This window comes from Pseudopodoces humilis, chromosome 10 (assembly GCF_049639895.1).
Source record: "Pseudopodoces humilis isolate 2021_Gansu_Grassland_sample_001 chromosome 10, ASM4963989v1, whole genome shotgun sequence".
In the NCBI taxonomy this organism is placed as follows: Eukaryota; Metazoa; Chordata; class Aves; order Passeriformes; family Paridae; genus Pseudopodoces; species Pseudopodoces humilis.
In genome coordinates, this window is record NC_142209.1 from 6,412,960 (window position 1) to 6,428,636 (window position 15,677).

The 15,677-nt window shown below is 43.0% G+C and overlaps 1 protein-coding gene across 1 annotated transcript in view; it reads right to left on the reverse strand.

The window, feature by feature from the left end:
- Window positions 1-15,677, reverse strand: part of NIBAN1 (niban apoptosis regulator 1) — a 55,987-nt gene that overhangs the window by 25,982 nt on the left and 14,328 nt on the right. Inside the window, exons 2-5 of the mRNA XM_005531321.3 lie at window positions 4,471-4,601; window positions 3,255-3,386; window positions 2,418-2,532; window positions 851-1,015 (exon numbers count right to left, since the gene is read on the reverse strand). Coding sequence (XP_005531378.2) covers window positions 851-1,015; window positions 2,418-2,532; window positions 3,255-3,386; window positions 4,471-4,601 — 543 coding nt within the window. The remainder of the gene's footprint in view (window positions 1-850; window positions 1,016-2,417; window positions 2,533-3,254; window positions 3,387-4,470; window positions 4,602-15,677) is intronic.

A 15,677-nucleotide genomic window follows, 5' to 3' on the forward strand; every position in this document is an offset into this window, starting at 1 on the left:
AAATCAGGAAAGCATTTCTTTTTCTGAAGGATCCAACTCATAAATGATCTTCCAATTTCATGAGAGCAAAGTTGTTTTTATAACCCTAGCAAGCCACAAATAAGGGATTTTTTTTAGTGTTCTAGCCTAACCTACTCAGAAAGTGACATGAATAATTTATCTTTGTGCAGACAATTAATACTGTGTCCTACACACCATTCTTGGACCAAGGATTAACATGGATTACAAGGATTACAAGGATTAACCATGGCTGGGGCTTGAGCTGCCATTGAAACTTCTGCAGAAAGGCCAAATGTTTGATCAGGAGTGATGTGCATGTAACAACACAGGAATGTACTGGGGGACTAGAGTCCCTCTGTATTTAACACACCTGGTCTTCTGTATTGCACAGGGTGGAATTCTTGGGATTGTCTGTGCAGGGCCACGAGTTGGACTCCATGATCCTTGTGGGTCCCTTCTAACTCAGGATATTCCATTATTCCAGACTCTACAGCTGTGATGCATTAGCCAGCTTGCAAATGGAGGTGAGGTTTGCTGTGCCTTAGCAATAAGCACCTCTTAGGGATTCTGGATCATTACACAACTTCCAAAGCAATTCCCATGTTTTGTCCTCAAGCTCACACCCACTGCACCCCAAACCCCACCTAACTGTGTGTTCCCAGCACAACAAGAGGCAGGGCGGTGTCGATTCATTCCTTGGGATGCTGAAGCCAAGCACCTTCCATGAGTGACTTGCATTTTCCCGCAGCTGTTACAGCAGCATTCCTAGGTGGGTGATGCTGTCCCATGCTGAGCCCTTCCTGCATTCACCACGGCTGGAATGTCCCACACAGTCCCATCCCACACTCACCGTGGTTGGAATGCCTCACGCAGTCCCCCAGCACGGCGCTGAAGTGTCTCTGTGCGCCAGGCTCTGGGAAGCAGTAGTAGCTGTGCCGGGAGAAGGGCTGCCACAGGTATACTGGGAACTCCTTCGGGAGCGGAACAAAGGCTGCAGCCACCTCCTCACTTGAGCCTGCACAAAAACATCTGTTTGAGAGCTGCAGATTTCCTCAGAGTTGGCTCTGTGCTGGACCTTTGCCAGCAGATTAATCTCCTTCCCAGTCCAGGTGATTGGGCATAGAGGGCAGGGGGACACAGCTGGGATGGGCACACTCCACTGGCATCAACCACCTCTCTGTGTTACACCACAGCAACTTGATGGCTTCTTACTTTGTACTCAAGGTGGCAAAAATCTAGTTTCAGCAAAATTTCAAAGAAACTATTTCACTGGATTGCAACTGCTAGGGAAATGGTTTTCATTGCAGATAAGTAAATTAGTAGGGAGGTCTGTTCCACATAAAGACCATTTAGGAGCATATGGACTTTCTTATAGAAATAAACCACATTAAAGAAACTGTGTTGGAACAGCAGTGCTTCCCCTGGTTCCAGGACTTCCACACAGAACTGCCCCTAAAAACTGTCATTTGAAGCCCTTGCAGGTGATGTAAAGAAAGCACCAAGTACCTCCATCTTCCACCTGCTGGACAGCACATTTAGGGATGACCAAACCCAGTCTGGAGTCACTGACATGCATTGAGAGCCCAGACACAAGAGGAACACTTCAGAGGGTGTTCAGCACCACACAGACAGGGAGGAGGGCCATAAAAATGAAGTGATGCTCTTTTGAAGGGAGAGCCATGGGAAGCCCACAAGCACCCTTGGGGTACTCCACATCACTCAATCCCAACTGCTGCAGAGCTGTGGTGACAGACATAGGACACCTCCAAGCCCCTCTGACCACCCTGTGCCTTAGGAAAGGGTGTGAGAGGACACCTAACTTTTAAACCCTAAGGATTTAAAGGACTCAAAAAAGAATAAAAATCATTGTCTTCAAGTTTCCCTTATTCCTTTCATTATGTGGCATCTCATTCTCCAAATCTCACTCTGCAATGTCAGACCCACTTCTGTAAAGCACTGAATTTTCTCCATCTTGGTGGAGTGGGAGCAGGCAGGAACACAGCAGTTCCCAGCCCAGAAACAACAAACTCAGAAGCAGCCACCTTCCTGCCCTCTCTGTGGGACTTATTATCAGCTGTGAGTCAACACAGATAGCTGGCATCTAAAAATGGAAACAAATAAACCAGGAATATTAACAAAGCCCAGGGACAATGGTGCTGTGGTTCCTGCCCTGCTTCTGCACAGCTTCCAGCAGCTTTGTGATGGTATGCTGGGAAGAAAGGGAGCCAGCATTTCTCTGAATGTTGGCTTATGGCATCTGCTTTTTTCATCCACTCGAGCTGTGCTTGAACTTGGGAGAAGGGCTGTGGGCATCTTCTGCTACCCCATTTTAAATTGGAGCCTGAAAGCCTTCCCATAACAGATTAAGGGAATTAAGCCCAGAGCCTGGGAGCAGTTCGGCTTTGAGCAAGACTTACCAACAGGGTCTGGAAAATGTTTATCAGACAGCAAATTGTAATCTTCTTCTGAAGTCAGGACTTTGCCTCCTGCAGGAAGAATTTGATATTTAGGGCTGGCTCCCTTCTGGTAGGCCTGGAAAATCAACAGAGAGGAAGTATTGTCAAATAGAGATTTAAGGAGAGAGAAAACGTAAGATACACAATTCATTGACAAAGCCAGGAGCTGACTCCATGATCCTTCTGGGTCCCTTCCAACTCAGGATATTCTATGATTCTAATGCATGGGGATATTGCCAAAGGGAGAATCTTTTCGTCAGAGTGAATTTTGGAAATGTTCCCTAGGCATGTAAAATCTAAAACGTGGTTAAACATAAAAAACTTGTTTGAAAATATCCTCTCAGTGCTTATCTGCTGTGGTGAGGAGTCAGGAATGGAAGGGAGGGAAAAAAGATGGGATTTTCTCCCTGAGCCAAATTTGTTGGATTTGTCAGGACTAGTTTGACTACGGCAGCTTCTAGGCAAAAACCTCCACTGTAGTCAGCCTGGAGCCACCCACTGCTACTTCAGATCAAACTGCAAGAGCACAAGGATGTATTACAGGGTTGAACAGATGAGAAGTGTTTTGTGACAGGCACAGGAAAATTCAAGGGCTGTTAAAAAGATTTCTTCTTGCCAACATATCTGGCCAAGGCAGGGCACTTGGCTGTACCTTCAGCCATCCCTGTGGAGCTTCCTCTGGAGCCACCCTGACAAGGGTGACATCTCCTACTGCTGAAGGCAAAGCAGCAGCAGCAAATCCACTTGATACTGGTTTATCTAGGAGTGTACAAGCAGATCCACAGAAGCAGCACTTACCTCTTTGGTCTCAAAGCAATTCACAGTGTAGTCATTTTGGATCACAATGTATCTGTCCTTCCACTTCTTCAGGTCCTCAGCGAAGTGCAGCAGCTCTGCTTCGTACAGAACTGTCCTGGTTTCCCCTGTGGGCTACAGGCGCAATTGGAGACATTTGAGACTCCTCTGCACCACTGACCATCTTGAAGCTTTTATTTCTACATTTCCACAATGCTGCTTTGAGGGATTTTGAGCCTTCAAATGCAATTTGGAGTCATAAGCATCTCTGATTTCAGAAGGTTCAACAGACACAAGCAAATTCTTGTAGCTGAGGTGAGGGGGAAGCAGAAGAGCTTTGCCTTCCAAAACACTGCTAGATTTCTGAGACAGAGATTTATTTACCTTTCAGCTGACATGCTGAATGCAAGATCAGAGAATCCTACAGTGGTTTGGGTTGGAAGGGATCTTAAAGATCATCTAGTTCCAACCCTGCAGGATAACTTGAAAGTTCACCACCTCCCATTTTCCATTACATAATATAAATATTTAATTGATATGAAAAACAGGGTTTTATTATAATATAGTAAATTGTTTCCCATTTCTTTGTAATGCTTTTGCATCTGTGCTGTAACTGATATGGACCTTTCTGAAAGACATAGATCTTCTGTTATCCCACCTCACTGTTTTACCTACTCACTTCAAGAGCATTGGAAATCCATGATTTCCAGCATCTTCAGAACATTTTAATTTTTAATCTTCTTAATCTTGAGGGCTGGTTCTCTGCACTTTCCTCTAATAAAAAGACTTTTGTCTCTCTTTTTGTCTCCCCTCTAATAAAAACCAGCTTTCCATAGTACACAGAGGGAATTACTGCCATCTTCTTTAAGGAACCCTGAGCCATGGATGACAGGATTAATTCTGTTTCCTACATAATCTCTTCCCTGAAAGTATGATCTCTGTCCCTATATTTTGCAGAACCTTGCAACCAGCAAGAAGGAACCAGTTTTGTCCAAATGTCAAATTCTTTGTACCGGAAAGTCTTGTCATGGTTCTCCTTGTGCCACAATGAACAACTAAACAAGACCAAAATAAAGATGAATTTTCAAAAATAAAACTTCAAACCTGTACACAGATGCAACTTTTCCATCCCAAACCAAAATTACCCAAATCAAACACCTGCACATGCAAACTGCTGTGTGCACTTGGTTCACAGAGAGGAAAATCAGTGTCCTCCTACCCTGGTTTTCAGGAAGTGGGACTGGGAGTGGCGGTCCTGCTCCAGCTCCTCCTGCACATGCCTGCAGAAAGCCACGGCATACTGGCGGCGGTAGTGGGGGCTGAAGTTCTTGATGGTGGCCTCTGTTTTCCCTGAGGTGAAACAGATTTAAATGTATTTAATGTACATGGCTTCACAACCTGCAACACAGAACCAGGGCACTTCTCACCAGTGACCAGAATTCTTCTCTTTGGAGAAGAGGCAGTTCCAGAGTCAGCTAATACTGACCTCCCAGTACCTGTAGGGAGCCCACAAGAAAGATTTAGAGAAACTCTGGACAAGAGATGGAGTGTCAGGACGAGGGGGAATGGCTTCCCACTGACAGAGAGTAGTTTCAGATTGGATATTGGGAAGGAATTGTTCCCTGTGAGGGTGGGGAGGCCCTGGCCCAGGTTGCCCAGAGAAGCTGTGGCTACCCCTGGATCCCTGGAAGTGTCCAAGGCCAGGCTGGATGAGGCTTGGAGCAACCTGGGATAGTTGGGAAGGTGTCCCTGTCCAGGGCAGGGTGTGGAACTGGGCTTTGAGGTCCATCTAACCCAAATCATTCCATGATTCCATGAGTACATACCCTGAGTGTACCAAGGGCCACTTGCTGCAAAGATCAGGAAACCCTTGGAGATACATTCAGAAGGAATTTGTCCAGGAAAACACTGGTTTTGGGACTTTGCTTTTTCTTCTGAGAGCAAACAAAGAATTTCCCAATTACATTTCTCTAAGGAAAGATGATCTTTGCCTCTCCCTGGGACACACTGCCGCAGAGCCAAGTGTGGTCAAGGGGTGAAAGAGTTTTCAAAGATAAGCAGTGACACTGGCTGATGTTCAGCCATAGGAGCCAATTTTGTCACTTACTGAGATTCCAAAGCTGACTCAAAGCTCTACAAAAGATTTTTCTAGGCTTGGGCACTACAGTCTCATCTTTGGTTTAATGTAAACATATCCTCAGTCAGGCTGCAATAAACATTAACCTGGTATTGTCTCGCTGTGATCAAGATCTTATAGGTAGCAGCAACACCAATAAACACACTGAGGTCTCACTTCTGAGAATCTTAAAACAATTTGCAAACAACTCATTAACCCTACCAAAGAAATAATGGTGCTTTGCAGACAGGGAAGTGAAGCTAACAGCATGTGCATATATGTGACTCAAAGAGTCTGTAGCAATGCAAAAACCAGAACCTGGCCTATGATCTAGAGAGCATTCCAAACATCCTGGATACTGGAGGCATCCTTTTCTTCTTACTATTAGAGAGCTCCATGCCAATGGGCTTTTTCTGAGCATACAACAGAGAAATTTCACATCTCAAGCAACTTCGATGCTTTCAAAATTTCATTTTGTTCTGCTTGGGGGAGAACATTGTACTTTCTGTATGAGAAAAAAATGGTAATTCCTGAACTAAGGCTTCTTAATGCCTTTATATGGACTCCTACACAGGACTGTCACACAGCATTCCTGAAATGGAATTCATGGAAGTGTTCAAGGCCAGGTGTGAGGAGCAGTCTGGTTTACTGGAAGGTGTCACTGCCCATGGCAGGGCATAGGACTGGATAGTTTGAAGAACCCTCCCAACCCAAACCACTGTGGGATTCTATGAATTATTCCCCAATTTTTTAACACATATGTGCATGAGAAGACAAACCTACATGCCAGTTCCTCTGCTTCTGCAGGTGAATTTCCAGTGTGATGGAGAATAAGATGCATCCCTCAAGTTCAGGGGCAATGCCAACACTTCCAATCCTAACACCACCTTTCATTCCAGCCACTCCCATGAAGCAACTCAGAGTGGTGAGCTGGAGCCTTCTTCGTAAGCACCAATGTGATCGCTGCCTTCCACTGAACTGGAAGCCCCTTTTGCCCCACTGCTGCCCCATTCCAATCCCACACCAGCACTGGGAGACAGACCTGATGCCCTACAGCCCTCTCCAGGCACACGGAGGAGATGGCTCAGTGCTGGCACAGCCATCCCACTCAACTGGAGGGATGTCAGAAGCAGTCAATTCACCACTTATGGAAGACTTACAGAGTTACTTGTGGGACAGCACCCACAGGACCTGATTGTCCAGGTGACAATCTGGACTCCAAATCTTCAGTTTTAGGATGGATTTTTAATACTGATTATAGGATGTGCTTGGGTATAATAGCAGAATATGGTGCTGCTAAAGCAGAATATCTCAGCCCTACAAAAACTAGCCTGCTTTGGGCAGAGACATTTGTTTTTAGCCTTTCCCAAAAAAGTTTCCCAAAACCTTCTTTGTAGCATTTTTTTCCTCCTGGTCCCAACCAGCAGTAGGATGTTGTTGGCCCCAGCCCCAGCGGAGTTTCCTGCTCAGGGTTTGCCCCTATTTTGCACTGTGGCTTTTTCTTTTCCAGCTCGCATCATGCTCTTAATCTGTGAGAGAGGGCTCTGGGACACTGCACCTCACTTTACTACTGCCTGCATCCTGCAGAAAAAGTTTGTGGAGGAAGTGGGACAAAGACTAAAATTCTGGTATTAGGTAAAGCTGTCAACAATCACAGGAAATACCTGCAATTTTGGCAAAGTCTTTCAATTAAAGGTAAATGGTCTCAGAAGTGTCATTCTTCACTGTCAGTACTACTTAGATCAGCTTAAAGCACGATGACTGAAGGGAAAGAAACTCTGCAATTCACAACATATACATCAGAAATAGGACATTGATGATGTAATTTTTATGTGCAGACTGTATTTATGACAAACCAAAACATGAATCAAGAGGCAAATGTTTCTAACTGTTTCTTCCAATCTTCACACTACTTGGTGAAAAGGAGCTTTGCGTTAAAAATACTCCACCCTCTTAAATTTAGAGGAAAAGTTTATTTAAAGAAATTGTGAGTAGCACCACATGAGGACCTGGCCTTGCAGGGTTCAGCTGAACTGAATTGCAGTGCTACCTGAAGGTGGGAAGTGAAGCAAACAGACCCTTAATCTACTGTTCCTCAATGGATCTTTAAACTCTTTTGGTTTATAGAAAATAAAAATATGCTCTTTGAAAATAAATGTGATGGAAATAGTCCTGAGTAACAGAAACTCTTCCCATGAAATGATACCATGGGGAAACTGGAGATAAAATACTCCAGGGCAATTGAAAAACGAGTTCCCCTAATTCTTTTCCAAATTAAGTGTGGCTGGCTTAGTCAGAGCTGTTTATATGGAGCACAGCCAATGCTCCCACTTGGATGGTCTTGCAGTGGCACAGCTCCAGCCCATATAAATGGGATCTGAATCTCAGCAGCTGGGATGTTTATCCTAGGAGAATGAGGAGTCTGATCAGCTCCAGGAAGAGCCTGCATGCAACCTCCTGCACCTGTGCTGAGCCAGGAGTTGGACTCACTGATTGATCCCCACGGGACCCTTCCAACTTGGGATATTCTGGGATTCCATGAACCAAAATTAAACAGGAAAAGACAACTGTGATGGAGGTGGAAGGATTTCAGTCACATTAACAAGGCAAGGGTCTGTTCCCTCCTTTGCTGAGAGTTTAGATCCTGCTCCAGAATAAACTTTGCTAATGCTTCATGTTGCACCTCCTGCTCCACAGAACTGCCCTCCACATGACCACAAAACTCTAGCATGAGTTATGACACCTTTTAAGGCTAAAAACAAATGTCACTACATGGAGAAAGAAGACACATCTACCTGTTGCCCCCTGGAAATCAGTAATCAGCCCAAATTTTTTTTTTCCTTGCTTTTCCCCTGCCTTTGACCTTCTTAATTATGTCACCCATGTTGGACACTTGTATCTAACTCCAGGTCATCAGGCTCACAGAATGGCCTCGAATACCCGACTTCATAGTGGGGGTTTAACTGTTTTTATTGAAATAACTGACATACAGCTTTTTCAAACAAGGGCACTCTTCAGCAAATTCTCCCAGGAATGAATTCCTGCTGGTCTAGCCACCAGCTCCCAGTTCAGCTATCTAGCTCATCCTGTCATATCTCCCTGTTTTCAACAACATGTTGCCATGTGGCCAGTCCAGGTGCAGGTCAGGAAAACTAGGGGAAAAAAGGTAGAAAAAAAATAACTTGGCTGGCATACAAGAGGGTGATTGCTCACACTCCCAGAACTTCAGCCATTTGGAAGTTAAGAATGGAAAGAGGGAAGGGCTTGCCATAAAAGCTATTTCACTTCAATATTGGTGTTTGGCAGTAAGATGACCCTTCCAAGAGTAGAAAAATGTTTAGAATCCTTCCCCTTCACAGCACAATTGCCTGCACTCAGCACCTTTTGGAAAGGGTTTTCCAAATATACCACAATCAGTGATATGAATCTCTTTGGAGGTCTAGGGGCTGATGTATCTTCTTACATCATTTAAACCCCAGGGGACATGAATGTCAAAGAAGTTCATGATTTGCTGTATTAAAACAAATCCTGGACAAAATAAAACCTAAAAGAAATAGGCACTGTGTGTGCTGAATGTCAGTACACCCAGCACTTTGAACAAGTAAAGCAGTGAAACAGAACAGGAACAAATCACTTTTTCTTATTTCCTCCACCAGGCCATGAACAAACCTGTCAGAAAACAATCTGAAATGATCAGCTGATCATACCCACACAGCGCTTCACAAGCCAAGATGTAACCCACAACTGGGGACATGCTTTTAAATGACAAACTAGAAACCAGTAAAGCTATATATACTGTGTGTCTTAATGCAAACTGAGCTTTACTACTGTCCATCCATCCACCCATACTTATTCTCATAGCCCAACAAGGTAGCAGAAGAATGAGTTAACAAAAGAAATCCAGTGTTCAGCTCCTGGACTGACTTCACCCCAAGTCCAAGAAAAACACAACTCTGATTGAGGTAAATGTCTGAAATTACAGATGCTCTACATAAGCCCTGAAAGCTAGATGTCAGTACTGGCAGCTCTGGTTTAAGTTAATTCTGAATGCTGCTGGATTACTAAAAATGAAGAACAAACAGCAGAGCACAGATCCTGCACAAACACAGAGTGGCACTTGGGTCAAACACAGTGACTCGTTCCTGCAGCTGGCTTTGCCTTCCACTGTTCCCACTGCCCAATCCTTATTTATGGAAGAAGGAAGATTTCACAAGTTGCCTTTGCACTTCTGTCAGGTTAAAAAATCCTAATAATCATGAATTACATGGAGGCCAGTCCTTGTGGTTAATCAGGCTGAAACAAGCCAAGGGTTTGATTAATACTGTGTCAGATAAGCTTATCTCAAAGGCTGCTGAAATCTAGCCTTTCTTGGTAATGGGGTTAGAAGTAGCAACACTCTGTCTAGAAACAATTTTCATGGTCAGATTCAACTAGAATAAGATCTGACAAGAATTTATAACCTTTCATAGTACCAGAAGGACTTGAGATTTAATAACCAAATGAACCCAGTCCAATTTCTGGGAGGTCACATGAAACTAAACTATGATCTGTGGTAAATAAATTTGGCGAAGGTCAGTGGTTTTCAAGTTTTGTGGTTTTTTTTTTCAATTCCCTGAGCCACAAGTTGAGCCACTCGTGGGGACACAGACACCAGGCATGTCTTGAGCAGCTTTCTCCAACCCAGATGTCAGCATCATGTTATGTGTCATGGGAGGTCACACAAAAACACTTCTTGGGAACATTTAAACAGCATTCCAAAAATGTAAGCCAATGCTGCATCACCCTTTAAATCAGGATGATGTATTTCCCCTTCCCTCCCTTTCTGGTGGCAGTTACCTCACTGCCCAACCATCCACAAGACAAAATAACAAAAAGACATAGATAACAGAAATAACCACTTTCATGACATTGTTGAAGCTTTTTTCTGAATATATATATTTATATTTATAGACACACATACACCTTCAAAATATTATCTCCATGCAATGCTTGGCATATGCTCATACAGATCTGGGAGATATTTTTACTAATTTGTTTTTTCCTAATTACTTTGCCATACTATATCACACTACATGGCTCTATCACAAAATTACTCCAGGGAGTACATGACACTGGCCAAAGCTATGAGTACACACACATCATTCTGTGAGGGGCTTCCCTCAAGCTGAGTTTTCCTTACCTTAGTCACAAATTCCCTTTATTCCCTCACCATTCCAACTCCTTTCACCATCAGCCCAGATGGACTCCTCAGAGTACCATATTTCCCACAAAGTCATCACTTTTTAAGCACTGTACCAGAAGGCCATTATTTCATGGCAGGATTTTATTCCATTTCTCTTCAACAAACACAAACCCCACAAAATAGAGTAACAAAATGAGAATAATAGCAACATTGGAGCCTCTTTTCTTACAATTTTCCTCATCAATTCTAAGGTGTTTGCTTCTCTTTTGGCTCCTGTATACACTGAAAATTAGTAAATACCATGATTTGCAAAGGATTTTCAGCTAAGCCTATGTGCAAGAAGAGTAAAACCAAGACTAATCTCTAAACTAAACAGAGGACTCAAAGCAAGGACATTTACTGTAGTGACCACGCTGCTTGATTTTATCACAAGAAATAATTTCAGCCTCAGAGCCCCTTCTTGCCGTTCTGAACCCCACAACAACACCTGGGTAAATGCACAGATTTTAACCCAAACAATAAGCACCATTTTGATTTTTCAGGCCTAAGGCCATACCCATGTCACTCACAGTTCTACCAGCTGGGACCTTTTTCCAATTTCACCTGTTTTGCTTTGCCTGTGCCAACACCTCTTCTCCTTGGTCCTCTGCTTGGCAGCAACTGTGAAAGGGCATTTTGAGGGGAACAAAGAGCAAACTCTTTGTGAAAATCAATAATTGATTTTATTCCTCTTCCCCCTATTTTAAAAAGGACAAAAAAATATACATATTATATTATATTATGCTTCTAATAAAACTTTATAATGCAGGAAGAGGGTTATGTAAAATGCAATTCACATTCCAAATAATTTTAAATTTTTTTAAATGACTTTCTAATTTACACTGAGCATAAACAACAAAAATGGAAATATTTTTCCTTTGCAGTGCATATTTAGTCATTTTTTCAGGCTCTCACTAGTTTCACATTATAATACTGGAATATGACTGCAGGAAAATGTAACTGTTGTCAGAGCAAAACACTGGGCAGAGGATGGGAGAATTTACTTTATAAAACTCTCAAAGTTCGAGTGAAGCTTATAAAATCTTTTTAATCTGTCATATATTTTGTTGTTACAAAACTTGTAAAATCTCCTTAATCTGTTATATATTTTGTTGTAACACAGCAGGTTGATGCAATGGGATCACTTTCTAATGTCACGTGGACTTTGCATGTGACATGCCTTGGCCATGCAGATGCTACAGCAGGAATTGTTCAAGGCTGACACAACCTACAAGACAAAAATGTTCCACAGCACTACACTGTGGTTAATCCTTCAAAGCCTTAGCTAAGACAAACTAGACAAACTCTCCTTGCTGATAGTCTGTTTTCATGTTCAGAAAAATAACATAATAGGTCTAAAAATGTTTGCTAATTCTTTAGAAAGAAATTTATTTAAAAAAAGGATTGCATTTATTCCTTTGCAAGGAATACTGCCAAACATTAAAAAGGTCTATACTCATGCAACTGAAGGTCTCCCCTTTCACAAACAAACCCTTCTCCACCTCTCCATGGATGGTAATGGCCCTCAGGAAATCCACACTCTTCGCCAGACTTTTCACTCTGCAGGAGAGATAGGAGGAAGCATTGTTGCCTCATCCTGTGGGAAAGGTTTCTTCACATGACTGCTAAAAAGCATCAATTAAGGTAGAATTTAGAAGATAACTGTATAATTATTGCATAAAGCTGCTCACCCAACCCTGTGTAAGGCAGTTTTTTCTGTGCTTATTACAGATGGGGCAAGAAAACTACAGCTCTGTGATGCAACCGATCAACTTTATAATATGAATTAGTGCAGAAACACTGGGAAGTGGTACCAGAGCATCAGCCCTCTGATCCAGGCTCCTTCAAGAAAGGGCTGGCACTGATGCCGCTGGAAAGGGAGACCCTGACCACATTTCCTCTCACTCCTCAGTCTTGGTCTGGTTCTCTCACTCTAATCTGACTCTCCCATAGCAGCTGCTGCTGCCCCAAGGTCCCACTTCAGGATAGGTCGCAACCTTTTTTTCTCTGTCAGCTGTGAAATGGGTGCAAAAGGAACAGAATTGGCCTCTTCCCTTGTGAAACTGAAGGGAGCACTCCAAAAGCCCCTACTAAATCTCGTCCAGGGACAATTCAAGGGAAAAAGCAGAGAAAATGAGGCAAATGAAAACAAAATAAATGGGAAAAGACAAACAGAAGATGGGAGATGGCCCTAGCTGCCTGGGGCTTCTCAGCATGGGAAATCTGACAGTGGCCTCCTTTCCCCTCTTTTCTCCCATTCAACGTTGAACAAGGCCATAATCAAGATCCCAGTATTTCCAAAGCAGTGTAAAAGAATAAAAGAAAGTGATCTAAACATTTTGGGGTTTTTCTTTGGCAAAGCTAAAAGGACCCATTAAACTTCATTAATAGTTCCTTACTTGGCATAGTTCATGTCTTTGATTCCTTCTAAATTAAAGCTGGAACCTTATTAATAAAAATACACCTTCTGCTACTAAACTGAGAATAATTCCCAAAATTTTATCCTGAAAAGAGGTCAAGTAAAAATCCAAACAACCCCAAACTTTCTGCAGCTGCAGCAATATCAAAGATGAAGGATTACCTTTACATTCCCCAGGTTTGCTGTTCCTACATCCCACCAGTGCCAGCAACCCACATCCCCAGAGGTAAAAATATTCCCAGGTGACAGGGGCATAGGTATGGGGAAATTGAGGAAAAAGGGAAAACAAAGAACTGTGTTCAGAAAGAATTTTATGTAAATGCCACAGAGGACACACACAAAGGAACACCCTCTTACAGTCTCTCCTGTGCAAATGTGGGGGTTTAAGACCTCTTTGTTCCAGCACACTGTTCAAAAGTATTTATTTTCTTTTTCAGGCTGCTGTTTTTAACCATAACTCAGAGAAAGGCCAGAGCCCGACGGAGTGTCTGACTGCAGCTCCCAGACAGGCACAGCCACAGTGTCACTTGCTGTGACAGGAAGGTGGTGACACACAGCTCTGCAAGTCCCAGTCGTCTTGTTTCCTCCATGCGGCTGGTTTCACCCAAGTCCACTTTTATTCAGTGACATCAGCTCAGAGGGGTTCCATCCAGTCACCTGTCATGCCAAGTGCTGTGCATTATTTTTCTTCCTCATGGACCACTTTCAGTTCCTCAAACACTCATGAAAGCATCACTGAGAGGACAATAGTTACCACTGGTGTTTGTTTTCTGCGCTTCTAAGATGACTTCTTGGGAAGAAGCTCCACTCAGCTATTGTCCCTCTCACTAAGGCTGTGCTTGAGGCCCCTGGGCAGCTCAGCTCTTCCACTCCAATGTTTCAATGCTCCTTCCTTCTTGAAAAAGAAGTTAAGTTGCCTCATTTCCTCTCCATTTATCTTTCATGTTCAAAATGGCTTGTGACAACATGACTTGAAAGGAAAAAACCAAATCAAAACCACCTTCTCCCTGTGCTGTGTTTGTACAGTGGGACCACATGAGGTCTGGGCTCATAAAGGCAGCTGGGCAGGTTATTATTAAGAAGAGGAAATTTGTTCCTGAGAATTTATTGGGAAATAGGTCAGTGAGAGCTCTCCTGCTGGTTCTCAGTGACCCTATGCCTCTGGAGGCCTTCAGGGCCCTCTGTGTACAGACACACCAAACTGACCTGCCTGTACACCAAGACCTGTGGCTACACATAACCAAGCAGAAGATGTTCAAGGCTTGGATTTATATCCATGATGGCAGTGCTTCAGTCAGTGCACTTAACAACTTGCTTTCATCTCTCTTGCTTTTGTATGACTGGTTATGGAGTTCCAGTTTTCTACGTCCCAGCTCTTCCATCAGAGGTCTCTATGAAGTTCTCCCCATCAATCCAATCTCCTGCCATTGCAGTGGCAGTGCTCCTGCCACTGTGGATGCTGACACATTCTCTCTTTCTAAAGAAGAGTATGTTTTACTTGTCTGTATCAAAACTTGAACTCTTCATCTTTCTGTGTTTTGCAAAATGCTTTATTTATGGCACTATGAAAAAAAGCAGCCCTAAGAATGCAATATGCTAAGGGTTTTATTTGGCAAATTTATGTTTATCAGATCACATTTTCATTTTGTGAATGCAGAAGTAATCACTAGTAATGTCACTATAAACATATTTAGCCCCTGTCTAACAATGCTCATTTTGATTCTCATCCAAACCTGAATTCCTCCAACAGCTGCCTGCATTTGCTCACTACAGCTACATTTTAAGCCATGTTTGCATTCTTCAAGAGTGGCCCAAAGGCAGCCTGTGGCTTTCTGAGAAACAAATACAGGGAAAACAACATAAACCCATTTGCTATCTTCATTTGGGTTGATGTGATTTCATCAGCCTGATGAGATTGAAGATGAGCCCTGAATTTCTATGAATTATTTTCTCACTTAACAGCATCCAGTGGGGCTTCAAAACACCCTGAAAAGCTCCTGAATCCATAACTTTTCAGAGACTTTTCTATCCCTTATTATTACTCCCAAAGACCTTTACTATATAATCAATCATCCCTTCCAATGAGATGCTACTCAGGCTATGTACTACTTATGCAACAGCAGAACTTTTCACTACCCTGAGACGCTTTCTCTGCTATTTGCCCTTTCAAGCATCCCTGAGCCAACCGTTTCACCAACTGTTTCACCACATGTTTTACATAAGCCCAGCAGCTTCACACAAACAGGCAGGCTCTTCATTAAGGAAAAAGCAGAGCAGTGAAAAGCATAATAGAACAAGAACAAGCCAGGAATTCTGGAAAAGCGTATTCACAAAACCCACCAATATGATTCATGAGGTTTTTATAATTTCCAGTGAAAAAACACATAGCATTGAAAAAATGCCATCTTTATGGTCTCTGCTCTACTCTGAGATTTACTAGCAAAAGCGCACCAAACCTTCATAAACAAGTCAGTCAGGCTGAGCCTTCAGGTTCCAAAGATTCAGGTTTAAATGGAGTCAGGACTTTTTCTTTGCCAGTCTCAGAAATGCTGAGGTCAGAACAACAAAACACAGGCCTGAGATATAACATCCTGGTTTCCAATTCTGCTTGCAGGCACATCCCTCTGAGGGACATCTGCCTTAGCCGACAGCCACAAATCCACAGTTCAG